Here is a 25,744-nt window from a genome sequence, read left to right as displayed (position 1 = left end):
TGGCCAAGGTAAGAAAGGCTGAAAGACGACCACCACTGAACAAGACACACAAGCTGAAACGTCAAGACTGGGCCAAGAAATATCTCAAGACTGATTTTTCTAAGGTTTTATGGACTGATGAAATGAGAGTGAGTCTTGATGGGCCAGATGGATGGGCCCGTGGCTGGATTGGTAAAGGGCAGAGAGCTCCAGTCCGACTCAGACGCCAGCAAGGTGGAGGTGGAGTACTGGTTTGGGCTGGTATCATCAAAGATGAGCTTGTGGGGCCTTTTCGGGTTGAGGATGGAGTCAAGCTCAACTCCCAGTCCTACTGCCAGTTTCTGGAAGACACCTTCTTCAAGCAGTGGTACAGGAAGAAGTCTGCATCCTTCAAGAAAAACATGATTTTCATGCAGGACAATGCTCCATCACACTAGAGTTGTTGCGATACCAAATTTTTGATTCGGTTTCGATACCATGAAAAAGTATTGCGATACTCGATACCATTCGATACCACGCGAAAAAAATAAACAAAAAAAGCCACGTGCATTCCTCATTTTTAAAAATGGCGAATCGCGCAGTTTTTATTTTATTTTTTCTGTTCCGGCATTCACCACCTAGATTTTTTTTTTATATTTTAATAGTTTGGACTTTTCTGATGTGGCGATGTAATATGTTTATTTATATATTTTATATGTGAAATTGGGAAAAGGGGGGTGATTTATACTTCATATTTTAGTGTTTTTTTTTTCACTTTTTATTTAATAACTATTTCCCCCCTTAGGGGCTAGAACCTGGGATCTTTCATCCCTTTTCCTATTCACCCTGATAGATCTCTATCAGGGTGAATAGGACTCCACACTGTCCCTGCTGCTCTGTGCTTTGTGCACACAGCATCAGGGATGTTACCATGGCAACCAGGGCTTCTGTAGCGTCCTGGCTGCCATGGTAACCGATCGGAGCCCCAGGCTTACACAGCTGGGGCTCCGATCAGAAGCTGCCACTGCACCACCAATGAGGGGGAGTGGAGAGGTCCCTGTGGCCACTGCCACCAATGATTTTAATACTGGAGGGTTGAGAGGGGCCGGCGCACTGTGCCACCAATGATTTTAATGGGATGGGGGGATTGAGGGGGGGGGGGGGGCACACTGCACCACCAATGATTTTACCCCTTTATACAGGAGGCGGGTACTAGCAGATCAGCGGCAGTTAACTGCCGCTGATCGCAGCTCCCTGTCAGGGGCAGGGTGCCGGCAATGCGATTCTGCTGCCGGCACCCGCCTCCTGTATGTGTTAAAGACTGACTACTGTATATGAGTCCAGACTTTCACTATTAGGCCACACAGAGCGGCGCCCAGCGATGTCTCAGCACTCACCATTTAGTCCTGGGCGCCGCTCCGTTCGCCCGCAGTGCCCCATTACTGTCTCCTCTCCTGCTCCACATGCTGCTGATTACTATCGGAGCGATGGGAGGAGACATCAGCTTCACTAGTGGGCGTTCCTTCTCCCTGGCTGTAGCGCTGTCCAATCGCAGCGCAGGGAAAAGGAACGCCCACTAGTGAAGCTGATGTCTCCTCCCATCGCTCCGATAGTAATCCTATCATTGGGGGCGCAGTGCGCCCGCCCCTCCTCCGCCCCTCTCTTCTCATTGCCGCCCCTCCTCCACCCCCTCTCTTCTCATTGCCGCCCCTCCTCCGCCCCTCTCTTCTCATTGCCGCCCCTCCTCCGCCCCTCTCTTCTCATTGGTGGCAGCGGCAGCAGCACAGGGGGAGGGAGGACAGCTTCCTTCTCCCCGTGCTGCTGAGAGAGAACATGAGCGCGCCGATAGCAGCGCGCTCATGTTCAGAGATACTAGACTGCGCAGAAGCGCAGCCCAGTATCGAAAAAACGGAAATCCCGGTATCGTATCGATACCGGGACAAAAGTATCGATTGGGTATCGAAATTTCGATACCCGCAACAACCCTACATCACACGCGTCCAAGTACTCCACAGCGTGGCTGGCAAGAAAGGGTATAAAAGAAGAAAATCTAATGACATGGCCTCCTTGTTCACCTGATCTGAACCCCATTGAGAACCTGTGGTCCATCATCAAATGTGAGATTTACAAGGAGGGAAAACAGTACACCTCTCTGAACAGTGTCTGGGAGGCTGTGGTTGCTGCTTCACGCAATGTTGATGGTGAACAGATCAAAACACTGACAGAATCCATGGATGGAGGCTTTTGAGTGTCCTTGCAAAGAAAGGTGGCTATATTGGTCACTGATTTGTTTTTGTTTTGTTTTTGAATGTCAGAAATGTATATTTGTGAATGTTGAGATGTTATATTGGTTTCACTGGTAAAAATAAATAATTGAAATGGGTATATATTTGTTTTTTGTTAAGTTGCCTAATAATTATGCACAGTAATAGTCACCTGCACACGCAGATATCCCCCTAAAATAGCTAAAACTAAAAACAAACTAAAAACTACTTCCAAAAATATTCAGCTTTGATATTAATGAGTTTTTTGGGTTCATTGAGAACATGGTTGTTGTTCAATAATAAAATTAATCCTCAAAAATACAACTTGCCTAATAATTCTGCACTCCCTGTATTTATACACAAATGTGCGTGTGTGTGTGTGTGTGTGTGTGTGTGTGTAAAAAGAGGGGGGGTTTAAAATTTGTTTAGTCTCCCCTTAGGGGTCTTGAACCTGCAATTATTTGATCACTAGTACTATATACTGTAATACTTCTGTACTTCTGTATTACAGTGCATAGTCATTCTGACAGACAGTCTGTTGTTACATCCCGCCAGAGGCAGCGTGTAATAGCGACTGGAACATGGCAGGCCCGGGGGCCACCAGATGCCCTCGGCTGCCATGACAACTTCTCGGCACCCTGCAAACCCAATCGGTACAGATGGAGCTCCCTTCTTCTGCCTAGATGCTGTGGTCGCTACCGACTGCTACATCTGAAGGTTTAAAGTGATGGAATCTGAGTTTTCTCCAATTCCAGCAGTAAAAGCTAGGTGTCTGCAGTATAATACAGCTGGCACCTGCAATCAATGGATTGACAGCCATCACTGTGGCCAACTATTATGGCATTGAGTGTTAACTACATACACTACTAAGTGAGAAGGGGCATCACAGTCACATGACATAGACTACATTTACTGGTCTATATTACATTCAGGGGCTGGATAATAATGCACTGCCACCCAGGAGTCAGTGGCAACCTAAAATTGTTGGAACCACAGAGGTCAGATACAAATGGACGCCTCAAATTTATTAAGACACACAGGCCTCTTGATAAATTTGGTGTAACCTATGCCAACTTCTGATGCAAATATAAAAAAATTTGGTGGGCTGTGGCTGGCCCCACCCCTCCAGCTAATGCCGCCCCTTGTGAGAAGGCTAAAAAGTCGCAAATCATGCCACAAATATGGCGTGTACCATAGTTTGCAACTTTTTATGCCAGAAAAAGCCGTAAATACCTAAATAAATCTGCCCCAGTGTATACGGCTGAATACATTTAGGGATATACCCTAAATACCTTGATATTTATAGAAGCTGGCCTGGAGAGTATGGGATCTTCATCGGCTTCATACAGGTGCTGCAATCTTAACAGTATCCGGCTAAAATCTGCATCATCTCGTGTTTTACCTAAGGTAAAAAGATGGAAATTCTGTGGGTGAAATCGCATCACTTATTTATTCTCCAAATTCATAAACGATTTACGGGAAAATATATTTAAAGGGGACTCCAACTAAAAAGCCTAAAGTTAAAAACTTAAACATAACTGTGTAAACAGTTGACATCCCTAGATTTACGGTAGGATAGTCGGGGCAGGGATCAGCACTAAACTACTATTACATTTTATAAAGTTCATCTAGTGACACTTCAGGACCTTCATCAATCGGCCAGTGGAATGAGTGGTTCTCACTCTGGAGGACTCAGCTTATCCATTCATAATATAGAAAGCCTATTGATTTCAAATAGAATTGTGTAATGATGCATTACCCATGTGAGTACTTCTCTGTAACATCCTCCATTATTCTGGGACTGCTTCTGCGTGACTGTGAGACAGTTAGGAAGCAGATTCTCCTCTACTTTCTGGGAGCACTGCAAAGTAGACATTCGCCATGCACAGAGCAAAACTGTGTCCAGAAATAGTGTTATTCCTCATGTACACACACTTTACTATTGATTAATGCAAAGTTTGTTGAAAGTGAAGCATTAAAAACATACAGTACAGACCAAAAGTTTGGACACACCTTCTCATTCAAAGAGTTTTCTTTATTTTCAAAATTTTCAAAATTGTAGATTCACACTGAAGGCATCAAAACTATGAATTAACACATGTGGAATTATATACATAACAAACAAGTGTGAAACAACTGAAAACATGTCATATTCTAGGTTCTTCAAAGTAGGCACCTTTTGCTTTGATTACTGCTTTGCACACTCTTGGCATTCTCTTGATGAGCTTCAAGAGGTAGTCCCCTAAAATGGTTTTCACTTCACAGGTGTGCCCTGTCAGGTTTAATAAGTGGGATTTCTTGCCTTATAAATGGGGTTGGGACCATCAGTTGCGTTGAGGAGAAGTCAGGTGGATACACAGCTGATAGTCCTACTGAATAGACTGTTAGAATTTGTATTATGGCAAGAAAAAAGCAGCTAAGTAAAGAAAAACACGTAGCCATCATTACTTTAAGAAATGAAGGTCAGTCAGTCAGCCGAAAAATTGGGAAAACTTTGAAAGTAAGGGCTATTTGACCATGAAGGAGAGTGATGGGGTGCTGCGCCAGATGACCTGGCCTCCACAGTCACCGGACCTGAACCCAATCGAGATGGTTTGGGGTGAGCTGGACCGCAGAGTGAAGGCAAAAGGGCCAACAAGTGCTAAGCATCTCTGGGAACTCCTTCAAGACTGTTGGAAGACCATTTCAGGGGACTACCTCTTGAAGCTCATCAAGAGAATGCCAAGAGTGTGCAAAGCAGTAATCAAAGCAAAAGGTGGCTACTTTGAAGAACCTAGAATATGACATATTTTCAGTTGTTTCACACTTGTTTGTTATGTATATAATTCCACATGTGTTAATTCATAGTTTTGATGCCTTCATAGTCATGAAAATAAAGAAAACTCTTTGAATGAGAAGGTGTGTCCAAACTTTTGGTCTGTACTGTATATATTTTTTTCTCAGGAGTTCAGCCATGTCCCCTCTCCTACTTTGCACAGTCTTGTGTCCAACGGAAAGACAACTGGCTACAGCTGGAGCCTATCCCCCCTGTTCTGTCTGCAGTTGGGACAGAATGCTTGTAAAACCCGTCCCCCTTTGTAATGCCCCACCTCTTAGTCACTCGCCAACTAAAAAATATCATACCTTTATGCACATTATGTATATGCTCTGTGTGGTCTGAAGAATATTTCCATCCGGGAATACTTAGGATCTGAAGTTTAATATTGGGTGGCAAAGTGACTGGAACATCATCCACCATTCGATTCTCAGCTTTTCCACACCCTGGCAAAAAAATAATGAATAGTAACTCATTAGAAGATCAAGTCTGAATACATTCCAATAATGACAAAGAGAAAAATCCATCCATTTACCTCAGCACCAGGGTCACATTACCCTATACACACAGTCAACACATATCTATAGTTTACTCTGGAGGCATGGGACATAGTTTAAATACATCTGAGCCTGTATATATACTTAAGGAATGAAAGGACGACCCCCAGGGGGGCAAAGGGGTGGCTGCTGAGGGACCTAGATGATATCTGGGAGGTCTCCCTACATAGTCTGATACTGTCCAATCACTGCTAACAGTGTAAGGGTGTAGTGTATACGCACATACACAGAAAATGCTATCAATCACTAATAACACCTCCCCCATGTACAGCTATGAGTGACTGACAGTTATTTCTGTATACACACTTACACAGAGAATGATATCAATCACTGATGACACCTTCTCCATGTACAGCTATCAGTGACTGACAGCTATCTCTGTAAACACACTAACACAGAGAATGCTACTAATCACTGATAACACCTCCCCGTGTACAACTATGAGTGACTGACAGCTATTTTGTATACACACTAACACAGAGAATACTATCAATCACTGATCATACCTCCCCGTGTACAGCCATCAGTGACTGACAGTTATCTCTGTATACACACTTACACAGAGAATACTATCACTGATAACCCCTCACCCGTGTACAAGTGAAGTTAGAAAAAGAAGAGATATCAATGCATCAATTACAAGTTTTACTGAATCTTTTCCCACAAAACTATATATCTGCTATACACTCACCTAAAGAATTATTAGGAACACCATACTAATACGGTGTTGGACCCCCTTTTGCCTTCAGAACTGCCTTAATTCTACGTGGCATTGATTCAACAAGGTGCTGATAGCATTCTTTAGAAATGTTGGCCCATATTGATAGGATAGCATCTTGCAGTTGATGGAGATTTGAGAGATGCACATCCAGGGCATGAAGCTCCCGTTCCACCACATCCCAAAGATGCTCTATTGGGTTAAGATCTGGTTACTGTGGGGGCCATTTTAGTACAGTGAACTCATTGTCATGTTCAAGAAACCAATTTGAAATGATTCGAGCTTTGTGACATGGTGCATTATCCTGCTGGAAGTAGCCATCAGAGGATGGGTACATGTTCTCATTCTGTTTACGCCAAATTCGGACTCTACCATTTGAATGTCTCAACAGAAATCGAGACTCATCAGACCAGGCAACATTTTTCCAGTCTTCAACAGTCCAATTTTGGTGAGCTCGTGCAAATTGTAGCCTCTTTTTCCTATTTGTAGTGGAGATGAGTGGTACCCGGTGGGGTCTTCTGCTGTTGCAGCCCATCCGCCTCAAGGTTGTGCGTGTTGTGGCTTCACAAATGCTTTGCTGCATACCTCGGTTGTAACGAGTGGTTATTTCAGTCAACGTTGCTCTTCTATCAGCTTGAATCAGTCGGCCCATTCTCCTCTGACCTCTAGCATCCACAAGGCATTTTTGCCCACAGGACTGCCGCATACTGGATGTTTTTCCCTTTTCACACCATTCTTTGTAAACCCTAGAAATGGTTGTGCGTAAAAATCCCAGTAACTGAGCAGATTGTGAAATACTCAGACCGGCCCGTCTGGCACCAACAACCATGCCACGCTCAGAATTGCTTAAATCACCTTTCTTTCCCATTCTGACATTCAGTTTGGAGTTCAGGAGATTGTCTTGACCAGGACCACCCCCCTAAATGCATTGAAGCAACTGCCATGTGATTGGTTGACTAGATAATTGCATTAAAGCAAACCTTTCACCTGGATTTCACTTACTAAACTATAAAAAGTACCTTATAGATCATCCTCATTGTGTTAGCACACGGTCTTGTCCCGCTTTTCTGTGATGTATATGCATGGAAAAATCGCTTTATAAAGTACTCTTCTACCGTGACTTGTGGAGCTGGAGAAGTCAAGGGGGTAGCCCTTCCCTCACTCCAGGCTGTAACTCCCCTGCCCTAACCCCGCCTCTCTGCAGTCTAACTGACACCCGGCTCAGTCGCCGGGACCGCGCTTGTACAGGCGGCGCATGTGCCGTCGGACTCAAGCGCGATCCTGTAACTGAATCGCGCGTGAGGAAGAGAAGACAGGCAGGCATCGGGGACGGCGCATGCGCGATTCAGTTACAGGATCGCGCTCGAGTCCGACGGCGCATGCGCCGCCTGTACAAGCGCGGTCCCGGCGACTGAGCCGGGTGTCAGTTAGACTGCAGAGAGGCGGGGTTAGGGCAGGGGAGTTACAGCCTGGAGTGAGGGAAGGGCTACCCCCTTGACTTCTCCAGCTCCACAAGTCACGGTAGAAGAGTACTTTATAAAGCGATTTTTCCATGCATATACATCACAGAAAAGCGGGACAAGACCGTGTGCTAACACAATGAGGATGATCTATAACAGGGGTACTCAACTGGCGGACCGCGGTCCAAATACGGACCGCGGCCGCCAGTTGTCCGGACCCCGGCCATCGTTCAGAGCGCTCCTCCTCTCCTGCACACTGTACCGTGCAGGAGGAGGAGCTTACCGGCGCACTTCCGCCTGTCCCACAGCGCAGTGAGACAGGGCTTCCTCCACATGTAGCGCTCCTCCTCCTGCACACTCTGGCAGCTCTGCTCAATACAGCGGCGGGCACAGGAGATAAGAGTTCTCAGCAGCGCAGGAGGAGTCTCTCCCTCCCCCCTGTGCTGCTGCTGTCCCCGCCGCTGCCAATAAGAAGAGGAAGGAGGAGGAGGGGAGGGGCTGTGGCCACTGCGCCACCAATGAAGAAAACTGACCTGTAATACAAATACAGGAGGCGGGTGCCGGAATCAAATAGCCGGCACCCGACCTCTGTGACAGGGAGCTGCGATCAGCTGCAGTTGAGTTAACCCTTCAGGTGCGGTACCTGAGGGGTTAATTGTAGCTGATCGCAGCCCCCTGTCACAAAGGTCGGGTGCCGGCTATTTGATTCCGGCACCCGCCTCCTGTATTTGTATAAGAAACATTGGTGGCGCAGTGCGCCCCCCCCCCCTTTCCCCAGTATAATAAACATTGGTGGCTCAGTGGGCAGTGCCAATGAGGGTTAAAAATAATAAAAGAAAATTTACTCACCTCCTCCAGTTGATCGCGTAGCTGCCGGTCTCCTGTTCTTACTTCTTTCTTCAGGACCTGTGGTGACGTCACTGAGCTCATCACATGGCCCATTACCATGGTGATGGATCATGTGATGGGCACAGTGATGTCACCACAAGTCCTGAAGAAAGAAGTAAGAACAGGAGACCGGCAGCTACGCGATCAACTGGAGGAGGTGAGTAAATTATTTTTTAACCCTCATTGGCACTGCCCACTGCGCCACCAATGTTTATTATATTGAGGGGGGGCGCACTGCGCCACCAATGTTTATTATACTGGGGTGATGGGGGGGGCGCACTGCGCCACCAATGTTTATTATTTTGAGGGGGGGCGCACTGCGCCACCAATGTTTATTATATTGAGGGGGGGCGCACTGCGCCACCAATGTTTATTATATTGAGGGGGGGCGCACTGCGCCACCAATGTTTATTATACTGAGGTGATGGGGGGGCGCACTGCGCCACCAATGTTTATTATTTTGAGGGGGGGCGCACTGCGCCACCAATGTTTATTATTTTGAGGGGGGGCGCACTGCGCCACCAATGTTTATTATTTTGAGGGGGGGGGGCGCACTGCACCACCAATGTTTATTATATCGGGGTGATGGGGGGGCACACTGCGCCACCAATGTTTATTATTTTGAGGGGGGACGCACTGCGCCACCAATGTTTATTATTTTGAGGGGGGGCGCACTGCGCCACCAATGTTTATTATATTGAGGGGGGGGGGGGCACTGCGCCACCAATGTTTATTATATCGAGGTGATGGGGGGGCACACTGCGCCACCAATGTTTATTATATTGAGGGGGCCGCCAGACGAAAAAGTCGGACATGTAGTACTTTTAGTCTGGCGGCCTCTCACCGTGCTGCGCCGTAACTCTGCCCCCATCCCCATTATAGTCGATGGGCACAGAGCAGCGGCACGGCGAAGTAGTGGCAAGATGGATCTGACAGGGTGAGCAGCCTGTCGGATCCGTCCTGCTGCAAGTGTGAAAGTACCCTTACTAATGAGCGCTTCCATCATGGAACGCCCATTAGTACAGCCTTTACCTCCACCGCTACTTGTGCTAGTAAAAAAAATATATATATTACGGCAGTGTTTCCCAACCAGTGTGCCTCCAGCTGTTGCAAAACTACAACTCCCAGAATGCCTGGACAGCCTTTGGCTGTGCGGGCATGCTGGGAGTTGTAGTTTTGCAACAGCTGGAGGCACACTGGTTGAGACACACTGTATTACGGTACCTCCACCTCCATTTGCTCACGCTGTGGAGAACACTCCCTGCTGACTAGAAGCTCAGGACAGGACCTACAAGACGCCATCACGTTAGAGCACCGGTCCTGAGCTTGCAGTCAGCAGCGAATGTTCACCACAGCCAGGTTAATGCAAATTATTATTATTTTTTTTTGCAAAAGCAGAGAAGGGGGGCACTAATGGGGGCAATACTCTTACTGGGGGCACTAATGGGGACATTATTCTTACTGGGGCACTAATGTGGCCATTAGTAATTCTGGGACTTACCCGGGGCGCTCCACTATAACGTCAGAGCGCCCCACGCGCATGGATCACATGATCGCATGGCATCTTTACTGTTGGCGTTCAGCTCGGACCTTCACCTGACTGCAGACCCTGGTATGTGGACCTTTAATAAAACTAGTTGAGTACCCCTGATCTATAAGGTACTTTTGATAGTTTAGTAAGTGAAATCCAGGTGAAAGGTTCACTTTAATGAGAAATAGAACAGGTGTTCCTAATAATTCTTTAGGTGAGTGTATATCTGACCAGAAAGCTTCTTAGAAAAATAATCATGTGGGTGATACACACACAAAACAACAAAAATAACAAAGGCACCTGTATGTGGACTTATCATCACCAATGGTTTATGCTCCAAACATAGCCCCAATCTCTGGTGCAAAGAGTCCGTAACTTCTTTGGATCCTACCATGAGCCAGATGGTGGGCCTGACTACTGAGGTATCATCCAGTGTAAGATTGTAGTTCAGGTCCCATTCCATGTTGTTCCACAATCTTCTATGCAACATAATCTAAAAGACAAAGAATTGATAAAACTAATATAAACCCCACCAATAGTGTAAGTTAAGTGCTTTATTAAGTGTCTCATGGTACCTCCACTTGGCCATTATCTTGACTGGAGACTCCATGTGATCTTTCAGATAGCAGGACAAGTCTCGTCTTCTCATCTTCAATATATGCTGTACGGACCATTGGGTAAAAGTTCTGAAAAAAAGACAAAAACTTTGATGCTACAGATGTGTCTTTTTTTTTTACCCTTCCTCTTGACTCAACTAAGATACGCGGTCCACATGCAGTCGGGCTGCTCCCCCAATGAAAGACACGCCACAGTGTTTGGGGCTGAGCAGCTCCTCCAGAATTGCCACTATATTTCTGTGTTTTTGTCTTGTTAGATTGGAGTGTGTTTCAACACTCTTCTGCACCTGGTAACCTCCATCACATGGTCTGGTATAGGTGTGGCTCACAGTTTGGCCTCATTCACATTGTACTACCACAGTATTCATGCTGGGCTTTTGTGTGGAGGCTTGGCAGTGAGCTGAATCATATCACCCCCAGACCTTGTTCACACCATAGAGCAGCGGTTAGGACCCTCTGCCATGCTGAGTGACCGTGACGTGGTGCATGATGGGCTCCGATATTTTCCTGATAGGAACATATTGGCGAAAGTCTCAGCTTTTTATACCTGCATTTATTACCTGCCAGTATAGTCAGTGGTTTATCGGTTTGGTGCATTTTCTCTCTGTGTTTCAACTAAGATATGTGTAGTTTGAGTTGACCATCTTTGGGGGGGGGGGAAAGATGTCACAAAGTGTCTATGCTACATGAGCCTGTGTGTGGCCACCCAGTGGTTGTATTGCCTATTTTGCTCCATATTGTGTTATTGTATTGAATTTTGTTTCATGAGAAATTGGAATTGGGGTTCCTGCATTATGACATCTAGTTATCTTGCTCTTCTGTATGGTCTTAGTATTGGTTGACCCAGCATTCATGAAGAAGGGCACGGCATTGTAAGAACGGAGCTTGTGTTCTCATTGTATCTACCGCTCTTACCCTTGCCACTGTGTTGCTATTGTAGATCTTGAATTCTCTTGCTTGCATCTGGTACGCATTGTCATCTGTGTAAATCCTCTTACTGTTCTGAAGATTGGTTTGTATTCTGATGATGGCTTCACGATTGAGCTCCAGAGGGCCAACTCGGTACTGCTGCTCGATGGCTCGACAAGCCAGCATCTTGTCGTAGCCATCGGGGACATGGTAAAGTCTGGAGAATATGGCATACATGTAACTCTGCTGGCTGATATCCCTGTAATAAAAGTGAGAAAGCATCAGTTACACATGTAATATGTTCAATCCTAATCAAGGAAGTACATAGTATAATGGCAGCCCATGCTACAGGGCCCTTAGAAACAGGGGGCCCACATCTAGTTAGGCCTATGCCCTTGCTACTGGGTGTTGCATGCATGTGTGTGTATCCCCAACTGTACCGTTAGCAAAAAAAAAGAAGAAATAGCCCAAAAGTCATAGAAAAGGGGTGAAAGGAAGGGGTCAACACAGGATTTACAGGGGGGCTTCCAAGTGAGATCCTTTGAATTATACACAACTTTCTAAGTTTCTCCATGTACTATACATCATACACTTTTCAGCTCTCTTCACACAGGTTATTTTGAGTGGGTTTTTTTCGCCATTTTTGCTGAATTTTTTATTGTAAAATTTTACACAGGCTTTTTTTTTTCAGGTGTTTTACAACTAACATAGAAATGCCTAAGGGAAAAACACCTGAAAAAACGGAATACACAAAGCAAAAGCGTTGTCATAGTTAAATATAGACCTTATACCCCAAATAAAATAAAAAAATGTGGAAAAATGCTGGAAAGACAAAGCCTGTAGAAAAAGCTAAAAATGCCAAAAGGAATAATGTGTGAAACCTGTCTTATGTAGGGATCATCACTGGCATTTTGTTCTGCTGATCATACACTGATGACCTATGCCCTAAGATAGCCCCATCAAGCAAAACCACTTTATATGATACAATTCTGATAGCCTACAACCGCCACTAGAGGGAGCTCACTGCAGAAGGATCTATACAGCTCCCATTTAACTCCATAATGAATTAGTATGCCAGTGCGCTGCCCCTAGTGGTGATAGAATTGTTTAATTTAACTCAATAGCTCACATTTATTATTGTGAGTGCACCTAGACATTGCGCCTATGTTTCTCGGCTATGGGTCTTCCATGTTCACCACTGGTGATAATGAGTACATTTTATCCAATTGTCCAGAAGCATTACCTGTAAAAGTACTGTCGGATTTCAGTCACTAGTGTCCCAGTCACAATCTCCAGCCCTACAGACTTGGCTACTGAAGCAGCATATCCATTTGTAAAAAACATGTAGTTGTCGGATATTGGCCCAGCACCAGTATCCCCATTTGCATTGTATTCCAAAAATTCCTGGGCAGTCTGGACTGTGTAATTCCTCTCCCTGCAGATGATAATAGTTAATAGAAGACTTTAACCATGTATAATAACATTAACAGGCACTGGATGACCTGTCCAGTCTAGAAAACTCATTTTCATATTCTCTAGTAGGGAATTAGAAGGGTCCTCTGTTCGGGTCGCTCCTCTTTTGACCAGAGTGGACAGCAGTTATAAAGAGAGTTTCTTGCTTTGGAGGACCTGACCTGTCCTGCATTACACGGATAGCCCATTGATTTGAATGGCCACTGTGTAATGCTTCATTTCCCATAGCACTTACCGAGCACAATGCTGTAGATTGTACAGCGGCTGTGCTTGGTATCGCAGCTCAGCCCTGTTGACTTGAATGGAGCTGAGCTGCAACTAGACCACGTGACCAAATTGTGGTGATGTCTCCGGCCTGGGAGGCGGGATCAATATCTGATCTGGACCCCCGCACATCTGGTGTTGATAACCTATCCTGAGGATAGATCATCAATATCTTTTCAAGGATAACCCCTTTAAGTTCCTCCAACATGTCAACATGTTTCACTGCACCAGTGGTGCCTTCATAAGCTCTGTGACCCCTGATGACGCTGTAGCGAGTTTCCCTGTTTGGTATTAACTGATAAGGGATTGTGTATAAGCTAGGGAAAATGTAAGAAAGCATGGCGACTGATGCCACTGTATGGCATCTGACGGATGCCATACGGTGGCATACGTCACCATACATCTCCGTTGTAAATTAAAAAAAAAATAATAATAATAAAACATATAGTACACTAGGCTTTTCCATCCTGCAGTATATGTTCTGCTGGACCCGGCAGAATGTAAAAGCATGGTGTACTACACTTTAGCAACCTTTTTACTCCCAACATATATGTTAAACATAGGACAAACACATGATGTAAACCCTGCCTAAGCTCATTGCAGTTTTAACAGGACACTGGACATAAAAGTTAGGTGCAATAGTAGAGTCACATTGCCCTAAGGGTGAATACTATTTTATCTGAGCTAGATACTCATACGCAGCCATGAGCCTGTGACTGTATAGTACATTGCATCTTCACAAAAAAGAAATAATTTGTTGCCGAAACTACAGCTGTACAAGAGCAGCAATACCATGACAGGGTAGCAGCAGGACTAGCCAGAGGGTCCGCAGTTAGCAGCAAGGTCAACATTTATGTACTCGCTCCGTCCTAGACAGAACTGTCTCTAATTTTTTCATTTAGAAAAATCCCCCTAAAATTAGGAATCTAGAAAATAATCTCACCTATCTGTTATGCTGACAAGCATGTTAGTGCTCAGGTCTATCCATAGAGTGTAGCAGTCGTTGGACAAAGGCATCATCCTGCTTTTGCTGTTTTTTCTGCTAGGTGATGACTGTCTCCCCATGTGAACTGTCTCCTTACGCGGCTCTGCATTCTCTGACTTTATAAAATACCTCCTATAGCCCAGACCCGGCAGCACAACAAGCACATACAGATCAAAAGCATGACTGGGATCACTGGAGTTGTGGATCTGAAAGAAAATGGTCAGGCCGAATGAGTATGTGAAATGTAAAGCTTCATGACACAAGTGCTCCTCAGAAGCCAGTGTTACATCGTACCTAATCCTTCAACAGACTTGGCATTAATCAATCAGTAGGAACAACAATATTTCTGACCATTACATGGGTTTTTTCATGGCGGCTTTCTCCACTGTATGCTAAATCTTAGGCTTGGGTGGAAACTGTCAATCCAGCTGGCAGTCTCTCTGGCTATGTGTCTCAATCAGCTCCAGCTCACTTACCACCCCTCCCTCTCCATAAACTTGTAAGAAAAGATGTAATCTGATCCTACAGTGAGAAGACATGTCTCATATATATCAGAGACCAACTAATTTTACAAAGGAGGTACGGGGAAGAAACAGATGATAACTGTAGAACAAGGTATTTTTCTCTGATAAGACATATTACAAAGTTTCTTATGGTCGTTTGTACTATTGATTTAGTCAAAGTTGTGTGAAAGGTTAGTGACCATTTGAGGACATTATAAATTACCATGTCTTGTCCATAATAAGAGTACCTAAGTACCTCAGTATCTAATCGATACCCGGGACCCCTGCCGATGAGCTGTTTTGAGATGGCAGTGTGTCACGGTGGACGTGCACTCAGACTAACAGATAAACCACCAACCAGGCTCTAGGCGAGAGGCAGGGGAAGGGTCACCTCCTAGCTAATCCCTGACCTCTCTCCCTGCACTGCTCAGCCCACATGCAGACCTTGGTGGTAGGTATGATGTGTCCCCGTGCCTAGGCTGAAACACCCTAAATTCCCTGGGATGGTGAAAAGGGGAAATAGAAGCAGCCTGCTCGCACAGAACCTGGATGGGAGAGATGACACAAAACAACCAAACTTGAAACCACACTTATCTTTCTGAGCTGGAGTAGACAACCTTCCTTCCTGGCTTCCAAGACCAAAGTGATTTCTATAATCCGCTCAGAGCACTGGGATGGAGTGCTATTTAAACTAATGACCCCACCCAGTGCACCTGATGAGAGGCGGATCCAGCACGGCTCCAAAACAAAACACTAAACTCGTGCTGCTATTCTGGCCGACCTCCGCACCTAGTCAGGGCGGGGCATGACAGTACCCCCCCTTCTACGGGTGACCTCCGGACACCCCAGACCAACCTTATCCGGATAGGACCTATGAAAAGCCCTCACCAGTCGGCTGGCGTTGACATCCAGCGCCGGAACCCATGTCCTCTCCTCAGGGCCGTATCCCCTCCAGTGTAGGGTTGGGCGATATACCGGTATCACGATATACCGCGGTATTAAAAAAAACGGCGATATGGCGATATCGCCGTTTCCTAAATACTGCGGTATTTCGTGACGTCATAAATCTGCGGCCGCCCGCCCTAGCATGAACCGATACAGGACATTTGCAAAGTACTTGTACTCGTGCAAATGTCCCCGATACCTGCTGGCCGCTTGCGGCGGCGCTCTCAGCAGTTCGGCCGGCGTGGGGGAGGGAAGGAATTCTGTGACTCGCATTCCCTGCACCCAACCTCTGAGAGGACGCTGTGATCCGCACAATTAACCCCTCAGGTGATCACAGCGTCCTCTCAGAGGTCGGGTGCCGGGAATGTGGGCAGTGCCCCCCTCCTCCCTCCTTCCCCAGTATTAATCATTGGAGGCCACAGGGTCGTCCCCCCATCATTGGTGGAGGTTTGCAGTTCCGATCGGAGTCCCAGCAGTGTAATGCTGGGGCTCCGATCGGTTACCATGGTAGCCAGGACGCTACTGAAGCCCTGGCTGCCATGGTATGTTAGTGAGCAGCATTATACTCACGTGCGTCGTGGCCGCCGGGCGCTCCTTCTTCTCATAGGTCTGTGCGGCGCATTGCTAATGCTATAAGCCTTAGCAATGCGCCGCACAGACAGAAGAAGAGTATAATGCTGCTCACTAACATACCATGGCAGCCAGGGCTTCAGTAGCGTCCTGGCTACCATGGTAACCGATCGGAACTGCAAACTGCCACCAATGATGGGGGGACGACCATGTGGCCGCCAATGATTAATACTGGAGAGGGAGGGAGGAGGGGGGGCCCACTGCCACCAATGATGGGGGGACGACCCTGTGGCCTCCAATGATTAATACTGGGGAGGGAGGAGGGGGGGCCGACTGCCACCAATGATGGGGGGATGACCCTGTGGCCTACAATGATTAATACTAGGGAAGGAGGGGGGCCCACTGCCACCAATGATGGGGGGGATGACCCTGTGGCCTCCAATGATTAATACTGGGGAGGGGGGGCCCACTGCCACCAATGATGGGAGGGGGACCCTGTGGCCACTGCCACCAATGATTAATACTGGGGGGGGGGGGGGGCTCACTGCCCACTGCCACCAATGATGGGGGGAGGGGGACCCTGTGGCCACTGCCACCAATGATTAATACTAGGGGGGGGGAGTTACCAGAGGGGGCTGATAAGAGGGAGAGGCTGGGAGGCACATCAGGGGCTGATCAGAGGCTGGGGGGGCTGATCAGAGGCTGGGGGCTGTTTTTTGGACTTTTGGTTGGTCAGTGGTCACAAAATAAATGTGTTATTTATTTAATTGTTATAATTGGTATCGGTGAGTACTTAAATAAGAGTATCGGTACTCGGTCTAAAAAAAAAATTGTATCGGGACATCCCTACTATAAACCACTCGTTCTGGTACAGAATTAACCCTGTAATGTTTTTGTTGTTACTAGAAGTCAATTGACTAGTTACAGATACCGGAAATGGTGAAAAATGACATATAAAAGTATAACAATTAACGTCTGCTTGTGGCTTCCCCCATACAGTATAACGTCTCCTTGTTGCTGCCCGGCTGCCCCCATACAGTGTAACGTCTCCTTGTGGCTGCCCCATACAGTATAACGTCTCCTTGTGGCTGCCCGGCTGCCACCATACAGTATAACGTCTCCTTGTGGCTGCCCGGCTGCCCCCATACAGTGTAACGTCTCCTTGTAGCTGCCCCATACAGTGTACATCTCCTTGTGGCTGCCCCCATACAGTGTAACGGCTCCTTGTGGTTGCCCCCATACAGTATAATGTCTCCTTGTGGCCCCAAATGTTTTTTTCTTCTAAATGGGCATTTATCGCGATATATATCGTTATCGCGATAAATTTCTTCGTTATCGTGGGAATATTTTTGATATCGTCCAACCCTACTCCAGTGCACCAGGTACTGAAGGGAACCCCGAAGAATTCTAGAGTCGAGAATCCTGGAGATCTCGAACTCCAGGTTTCCCTCGATTAGAAGAGGAGGAGGAGGCAATGGCGATGGTTCCACCGGTCTCACGTATTTTTTTTGTAACGACCTGTGGAACACATCATGGATCCTCCAAGTCTGCGGAAGATCCAGCCAAAACGCTACAGGATTGATCACCGCAGAAATTTTATACGGACCAATAAATCTTGGACCCAGTTTCCAAGATGGCACTCTCAATTTGATATTTTTAGTGGACAACCACACAAGATCACCCACACACAGGTCCGGACCAGTCACACGTCTCCTGTCAGCCATTCGTTTATACCTCTCACCCATCTTCTCCAAATTCCCTTGAATCCTCCGCCAGATGGAGGATAAGGCAGAAGAGAATCTCTCCTCCTCTGGCATCCCAGAGGAACCAGTCCCAGAAAAGGTACCAAACTGAGGATGGAAACCGTATGCGCCAAAAAATGGCGACTTACCCGTGGACTCCTGCCTACGGTTATTCAACGCAAATTCTGCTAAGGACAATAATGAGGACCAGTCCTCCTGATTCTCAGCCACAAAGCACCTCAAGTTGGTCTCCAGGTTTTGATTAGTACGCTCCGTCTGACCATTCGACTGCGGATGAAAAGCCGAAGAGAATGAAAGTTGAATGCCAAGCCGAGAGCAGAACGCCCTCCAAAACCTGGAGACAAACTGCGTGCCCCTATCGGAGACCACATCCGAAGGCATACCATGCAATTTCACAATATTATCCACAAAAATCTGCGCAAGAGTCTTAGCGTTAGGCAGACTAGTTAGTGATATAAAGTGAGCCATTTTACTGAAACGGTCAACTACCACCAAAATACTGTTCTCCCGGAGGAACTCGGCAGATCCGTAATAAAGTCCATAGACAAATGCGTCCAAGGACGAGACGGAATAGACAATGGAAGAAGTGAACCAGCCGGTCGAGTATGAGCAACCTTTGACCGAGCGCAGGTTTCACAGGCTGTCACGTAATTCTCAATGCTCTTACGTAACCCTGGCCACCAGAACCTCCGGGACACCAGATCACAGGTGGACTTACCACCAGGATGTCCAGCAAGGACAGTATCGTGATGTTCCTTGAACACCTTGTATCGCAGGCCCTCAGGAACAAACAACCTCCCTGGGGGACAAGAACCAGGACCCCCTCCTGGGCTCCCAACACCTCCATCTCCAATTCAGGGTATAGAGCGGAGACCACCACCCCATCCGCTAAAATCGGCGCAGGATCCTCTGAGTCACCTCCCCCAGGAAAGCTGCGAGACAAGGCATCTGCCTTGACGTTCTTGACCCCTGGGCGAAAGGTAACCACAAAATTGAACCTGGTAAAAAATAGTGACCATCTGGCCTGCCTAGGGTTCAGACGCTTGGCAGATTGCAGGTAAGCCAAATTCTTATGGTCTGTATATACCGTAACGGGGTGAGACGCCCCCTCCAACCAGTGACGCCATTCCTCAAAGGCCAACTTGATAGCCAACAACTCTCTATCTCCAACATCCTAATTCCTCTCGGTGACCGAGAGCTTCTTGGGGAAAAAGGCACACGGGACCCACTTGCCAGGGGATGAACCCTGTGACATCACCGCTCCAACTCCCACCTCTGATGCATCAACCTCCACTACAAAAGGCTGACACACATCTGGCTGCACCAGAATGGGAGCAGACGCAAAAAACGCTCCTTAATAGCCGAAAAGGCCTGCAATGCCTCATCCGACCAGACAGAGACGTCGGCGCCCTTCTTGGTCATATCAGTGAGAGGTTTTACTATGGTAGAATAGTTCGAAATAAATTTTCTATAATAATTCGTAAACCCCAAGAACCGCATCAAGGCTTTCTGATTCTCTGGTCGGTCCCATTCCAGAACCACCCGGACCTTCTCGGGGTCCATACGAAAACCAGAATCAGAAAGCAGATATCCCAAGAACGGAAGCTCTTGCACCGCAAACAAACATTTCTCCAATTTGGCACATAATTTATTCTCCCGAAAGATCGTCAAAACCTGTCTCACATGATCCTGATGGGTCTTCAGATCAGGAGAATAAATTAAAATGTCATCCAGGTAAACTACCACGAACCTCCCCACCAAATGATGAAAAATGTCATTGACGAATCGCTGAAATACTGCTGGCGCGTTCGTCAACCTAAAAGGCATAACCAGGTTCTCAAAATGACCCTCGTGCTTATTGAAGGCCGTTTTCCACTCATCCCCCTCCTTGATTCTGATCAGATTGTAGGCCCCTCTCAAATCCAACTTGGAGAACACCTTGGCTCCAACAATCTGATCAAAAAGGTCAGAGATCAAAGGAAGGGGATACGGATCCCGGACTGTAATACGGTTCAATTCCCGGAAATCCAAACACGGTCTCAGTGATCCATCCTTTTTCTTCACAAAGAACAAACCTACTGCCACTGGAGACTTAGATGGTCTAATATGACCTTTTGCCAAACTCTCGGCGATATACTTTCGCATGACCTCTCTTTCGGGTTGAGAAAGGTTGTAAAGCTGAGACTTTGGCAACTTAGCCCCTGGGATGAGATTAACTGGACAATCATAGTCACGATGACGGGGCAGTTCCTGAGCCCCACCCTCCGAAAAGACATCCGCAAAATCTGAGAGATACTGAGGTAAAGCCGTAATGGACACACCAGAGATAGATGTGCCAAAACAATTATCCGAACAAAACTCACTCCAACCGATGATTTGTCTCGCTTGCCAGTCTATAATCGGGTTATGTTTAGTCAACCATGGCAACCCCAAAACTATAGGAGCTGGCAAATCCTTCAAGACAAAACAAGAAATAATTTCAACATGTGAATCACCCACCCTTAAGTGAATACCATGAACAATGTGAGTAAGGCTCCTTTGAGAAAGAGGGGAAGAATCAATTGCAAAAACACGAATCTCGTTCTCTAAAGTGCAAGTACTTAGTCCTAGATTTTGAAGGAAAAGAAAGTCAATTAGGTTTACCCCAGCACCACAATCAAGGAACACCTCAACAAAAACATTTCTTGACTCCAGCGCCACCATAGCTGGAAGGAGAAAACGGGAACTGCAGGGAGCTTGCATACCTGCCTGCTCCACCACACCATTCATGCTACTAAGTGTCAGTGAAGTTTTTTTTTTCTTTTTCTCTACCACCTGCGGTTTAACATAAGGACAAGCAAAAACAAAATGACCACTCTTTCCACAATAGTAACATAGTTTGTGCAATTTCCTAAAGCCTCTACTATCAGAATGGCAAGAAACCTGACCCAATTGCATGGGTACCTCCGCTACCCCCGCGTTACCTGTAACATCACCCGGGGAGGCAGTAGAGACAAACCCACTCACAGAAGGGATACCTTGCGCAGGGGGAGCCCTATACCTCTCTCTGATACGTCTATCTAGCCGTACTGCTAAAGACATGGCGTTCTCCAAAGAGTCTGGGTATTCATGAAAAGCAAGGGCATCCTTCAATCTTTCAGATAACCCCTGACAAAACTGACTACGTAACGCGGGATCATTCCACTCTGATTCAGTAGCCCATCTCCTAAACTCAACACAGTAAGCTTCTGCAGTATGTTCCCCCTGAAACAAATTACGTAATCTCGACTCTGCCATCGAGACCCGATCTGGGTCATCGTAGATTAATCCCAGAGCCTTAAAAAATTCCTCCACCGACAGGAGCTCCCGAGAACCAGGTGGCAGAGAAAAAGGCCTAGGATTGCGCGTCCCCTTTAAGCAGAGAAATAATTATATCTATCCTCTGACTCTCATCACCTGACGCAGCCGAAAGTACAATTTGCAGGACTCTCTAAAACGGATAAAGTCATCCGTACCCCCTGAAAATCAATCAGGAAGAGCCACTTTAGGCTCCACACAAACTTGACCTCCTCCTGATGCCAGAGCATTCTGACACTGTGCGACCGAACCATGTACTGTAGCTCCGCAACCTCTAGGGATAGCCCCTGCATGCGGTCAACTAATGCTTCAAATGACGCCATCACAAAACCGCTGAGCAATGATAGTCAAAGTTTTGGGCGGATTATAATGTCACGGTGGACGTGCACTCAGACTAACAGATAAACAACCAACCAGGCTTTAGGCGAGAGGCAGGGGAAGGGTCACCTCCTAGCTAATCCCTGACCTCTCTCCCTGCACTGCTCAGCCCACATGCAGACCTTGGTGGTAGGTATGATGTGTCCCCGTGCCTAGGCTGAAACACCCGAAATTCCCTGAGCTGGTGAAAAGGGGAAATAGAAGCAGCCTGCTAGTACAGAACCTGGATGGGAGAGATGACACAAAACAACCAAACATGAAACCACACTTATCTTTCTGAGCTGGAGTCGAGAACCTTCCTTCCTGGCTTCCAAGACCAAAGTGATTCCTATAATCCGCTCAGAGCACTGGGATGGAGTGCTATTTAAACTAATGACCCCACCCAGTGCACCTGATGAGAGGCGGATCCAGCACGGCTCCAAAACAAAACACTAAACTCGTGCTGCTATTCTGGCCGACCTCCGCACATAGTCAGGGCGGGGCATGACACAGTGGCATTCCTGTGAGTGCTGCTGCCTTCTTGCAGCTTACCAAGCACAGCTGTCATGACTGTGACTGATCCAGACAGGTCTGGGAGGAGAAGGTCGCAGCGACTTGCTACTCGCGATAGCTGGTGAGTTTGCTCCGTGGTTCAGGGTATGTCATCTGGGTTTTGCCTTGTGAACCTTTTTGTCCTGACTGGGAGTTTGTAGGCATCCTCCTCAGGTGAGTCCTGTCTGCCACTCCCAGCTACTATATTAGTTTCACTTTCACTTGCAGTCATTGCCAGATATAGTCCTTACTACCAGTGCTACTCTGACCTTGGAAGGAGATCGTTTGATGGTGTTGCTGTGGAGCTCTTGTCCGGCGTGGACTGTCGTGTTTGGGATCGCCTTCTCTGCTCGTGACTGGATAAGTCTATCACTGCCATAGATTGTTTGTTGCTGTCTTCCCCTGTTGTTTTCCTAGACGTGAGTGATGGTGACTAGCGCTCCCATCGGCCTTTCCCCAGTCCGGTCTAGTTAGGGCGACTGAGGGTTTTAGGCATCCTGCTCGCCGCACGGGTTCACACCCCGTCTAGGGTATCAGGGCAGACAGGTGCCAGCTGAGGGTTAGTCAGGGGTGGCCATTCTTTTTCCCATCCGTAGATAAGGGTCCCCCTTCCCCTCTGTCTGGTGCGACACGACTGCTGCTGGGATAGCGGTCGTGACAACAGCGTCGTACATTGTATAGTGGCTGTGCTTGGTATCGCACACAACCCCATTCACTTGAAAGGGGCTGAGCTGCTCCTAGGCCATGTGAACGATGAACGTGACGTTACTGGCCTAGGAAGAGCAGAGAGTGCCGCTGCTTTCTCAAACAGCTGACCGGAAGGGGTTTCCAGGTGTCTGACTCCCACCGATCAGATACTGATGACCCATCCAGAGGATAAGTCATCAGTATAAAACACCCAGAAACCCCTTTAATATATTAAAACCTAATCATTTAGAATACAGCACATGGACCCTTTGCAGGCTTACTGAGGGGAAATGCCAATAAGCAGAAAAATAGTAAATTGCATATTTTAAATCTGTGCCTTTTAAGCCATCCAGTTGTTGGCCAAGTATGCATGTGTTCTGTACGGGGAGAAGAGAGTAAGCCGTTGCCAGATACCTCTGGTGGTGGCTTTTCTCCCCTGACAACAAAAGGATTGGGCATGCTGAACTTCAACAGCCTGATTCTTCTTCTCTCCAACATCTTTATAAAATAGGATGCAATGCAGTCCCAATCTCTCTATTAAAAAAAAAAAAAAAAACCGACTGCATTATTTTTCCTTTTGCTTTTGGTATTGTTTCTTAAAGAACCGTTATCTTAATTACTAAAATAGGGAAGACTTTGGCATTAAAAAAATTAAAACCACAGTTGTAACACATCTTTCCACTGGACTGCAGCCAGTGCGCACACTACATTTTACTGTACATACAATGAAAACACTATTAAATATCAGACAAGTAAAAGCAGTATACATCCTCCTCCAAAATGGAAAAAGTAAAACTACAAAAATTATTTCAGAATCAATGAAACTTTTACACCGATAACCATCAGTAGACCTGTAAGTACAACAATGCAGAATGTAAATGTAAAAACAGAAGTGTGACAGGCACAAAAGGAAGTTGATTTATGTGGTAGGAAGTTGGACACGACTGAAGACAAATCCATAAACGAGATGTCAATGATCTGGTTTGTGTATAAGCTGTGCCAAGTCAAGCTAAAATATAATACATATTAATGGAGAATAAGCAATGCAAATAATGCTGCTCTCACATGAGGATCTCAATGTTACAGGACATATCCATAAGGTTAATTCACTCTTGGATGTGGTAGAACATCCAGCATTTTGATTTAGGCATCAAAGCACAATCAGACATACAGTCTTTGTACAGGGGCAGATTTTCTGTCCGTTAACGAACCACGCTAACATGGAGATCATTACATATTGTTAGTATGTGCACAAACTATCATTCACGCAATTATTCACCCCTCAAAGTCTTCACATTATAAAACAGCATATTCCCTATTTACACCTGTATAAACGGGCCTAAAGTTTGGACATACCTCCATAACAGCAGTCTGGTCCTCCACCTATAACAGCAGTATGGCTGTGTAGTCAGGACCCCCCTATAACAGCAGCCTGGTTGTACTGTCAGTTACCCCAAACACTCTGACCACTGCTCTGTTACCTCTGTTCAGGACCTCCCTCTATAACAGCAGTCTGGTTGTGTAGTCTGGACCTCCCTCTATAACAGCAGTCTGGTTGTGTAGTCTGGACCTCCCTCTATAACAGCAGTCTGGTTGTGTAGTCTGGACCTCCCTCTATAACAGCAGTCTGGTTGTGTAGTCTGGACCTCCCTCTATAACAGCAGTCTGGTTGTGTAGTCTGGACCTCCCTCTATAACAGCAGTCTGGTTGTGTAGTCTGGACCTCCCTCTATAACAGCAGTCTGGTTGTGTAGTCTGGACCTCCCTCTATAACAGCAGTCTGGTTGTGTAGTCTGGACTTCCCTCTATAATAGCAGTCTGGTTGTGTAGTCTGGACCTCCCTCTATAACAGCAGTCTGGTTGTGTAGTCTGGACCTCCCTCTATAACAGCAGTCTGGTTGTGTAGTCTGGACCTCCCTCTATACCAGCAGTCTGGTTGTGTAGTCTGGACCTCCCTCTATACCAGCAGTCTGGTTGTGTAGTCTGGACCTCCCTCTATAACAGCAGTCTGGTTGTGTAGTCTGGACCTCCCTCTATAACAGCAGTCTGGTTGTGTAGTCTGGACCTCCCTCTATAACAGCAGTCTGGTTGTGTAGTCAGGACCTCCTCCTATAACAGCAGTCTGGCTTTCGAGACATTAACAACAATCCGGTTGTGTAGTGTGAAGTTGCCTTATACCAGCAGTCTGGCTGCTATATATATCTAATGTATTTTATTATCTGTATATGAAGAATCCATACCTGTGCTGGCACAAGCTGACCGAGCTCATCGTACACAGCTGTGACGGAGGTATTCAGCGCCACGCTAATAAATGTGGTCATGTTCCATGCCAATGGGTTATAGACAGTAATATGTATGAGGCCTGGAGGACATAAGAAGAGGGTACATAAGGACAATGTATTTTACAAATAAATACACTGAATAATTTTTTGATTTATAATAATTTCCATATTATTCTGATATTTTGTATCACATAGTATCAGGCAAGCTATGTGAATACAGTATATACTCACACACCTGTCCTGATTCTGCATACTACAGATGACCACATAGACTTTTTGTGTTATATGAACTGGCGCAGCCACATAAATAA

General features: G+C 46.5%; 1 protein-coding gene across 2 annotated transcripts in view; it reads right to left on the bottom strand.

Annotated features, from left to right (window-relative positions):
- Positions 1 to 25,744, bottom strand: part of MAN2B2 (mannosidase alpha class 2B member 2) — a 61,294-nt gene that overhangs the window by 13,112 nt on the left and 22,438 nt on the right. The window contains exons 10-17 of one of the 2 annotated variants that reach the window (XR_005776409.1): positions 25,392 to 25,513; positions 14,398 to 14,645; positions 12,961 to 13,152; positions 11,724 to 11,976; positions 10,767 to 10,877; positions 10,492 to 10,684; positions 5,340 to 5,483; positions 3,515 to 3,626 (exon numbers count right to left, since the gene is read on the bottom strand). Coding sequence is in view for 1 of the 2 variants with exons in the window: in XM_040419118.1 (XP_040275052.1) it covers positions 3,515 to 3,624; positions 5,346 to 5,483; positions 10,492 to 10,684; positions 10,767 to 10,877; positions 11,724 to 11,976; positions 12,961 to 13,152; positions 14,398 to 14,645; positions 25,392 to 25,513 (1,367 nt within the window). In the remaining variant the exon portion in view is untranslated. The remainder of the gene's footprint in view (positions 1 to 3,514; positions 3,627 to 5,339; positions 5,484 to 10,491; positions 10,685 to 10,766; positions 10,878 to 11,723; positions 11,977 to 12,960; positions 13,153 to 14,397; positions 14,646 to 25,391; positions 25,514 to 25,744) is intronic. The other variant, XM_040419118.1, reaches the window with a different exon arrangement.

Source organism: Bufo bufo, chromosome 2 (genome assembly GCF_905171765.1).
Source record: "Bufo bufo chromosome 2, aBufBuf1.1, whole genome shotgun sequence".
NCBI classification, from domain to species: domain Eukaryota; kingdom Metazoa; phylum Chordata; class Amphibia; order Anura; family Bufonidae; genus Bufo; species Bufo bufo.
This window is presented reverse-complemented; position numbering and strand designations above follow the sequence as displayed.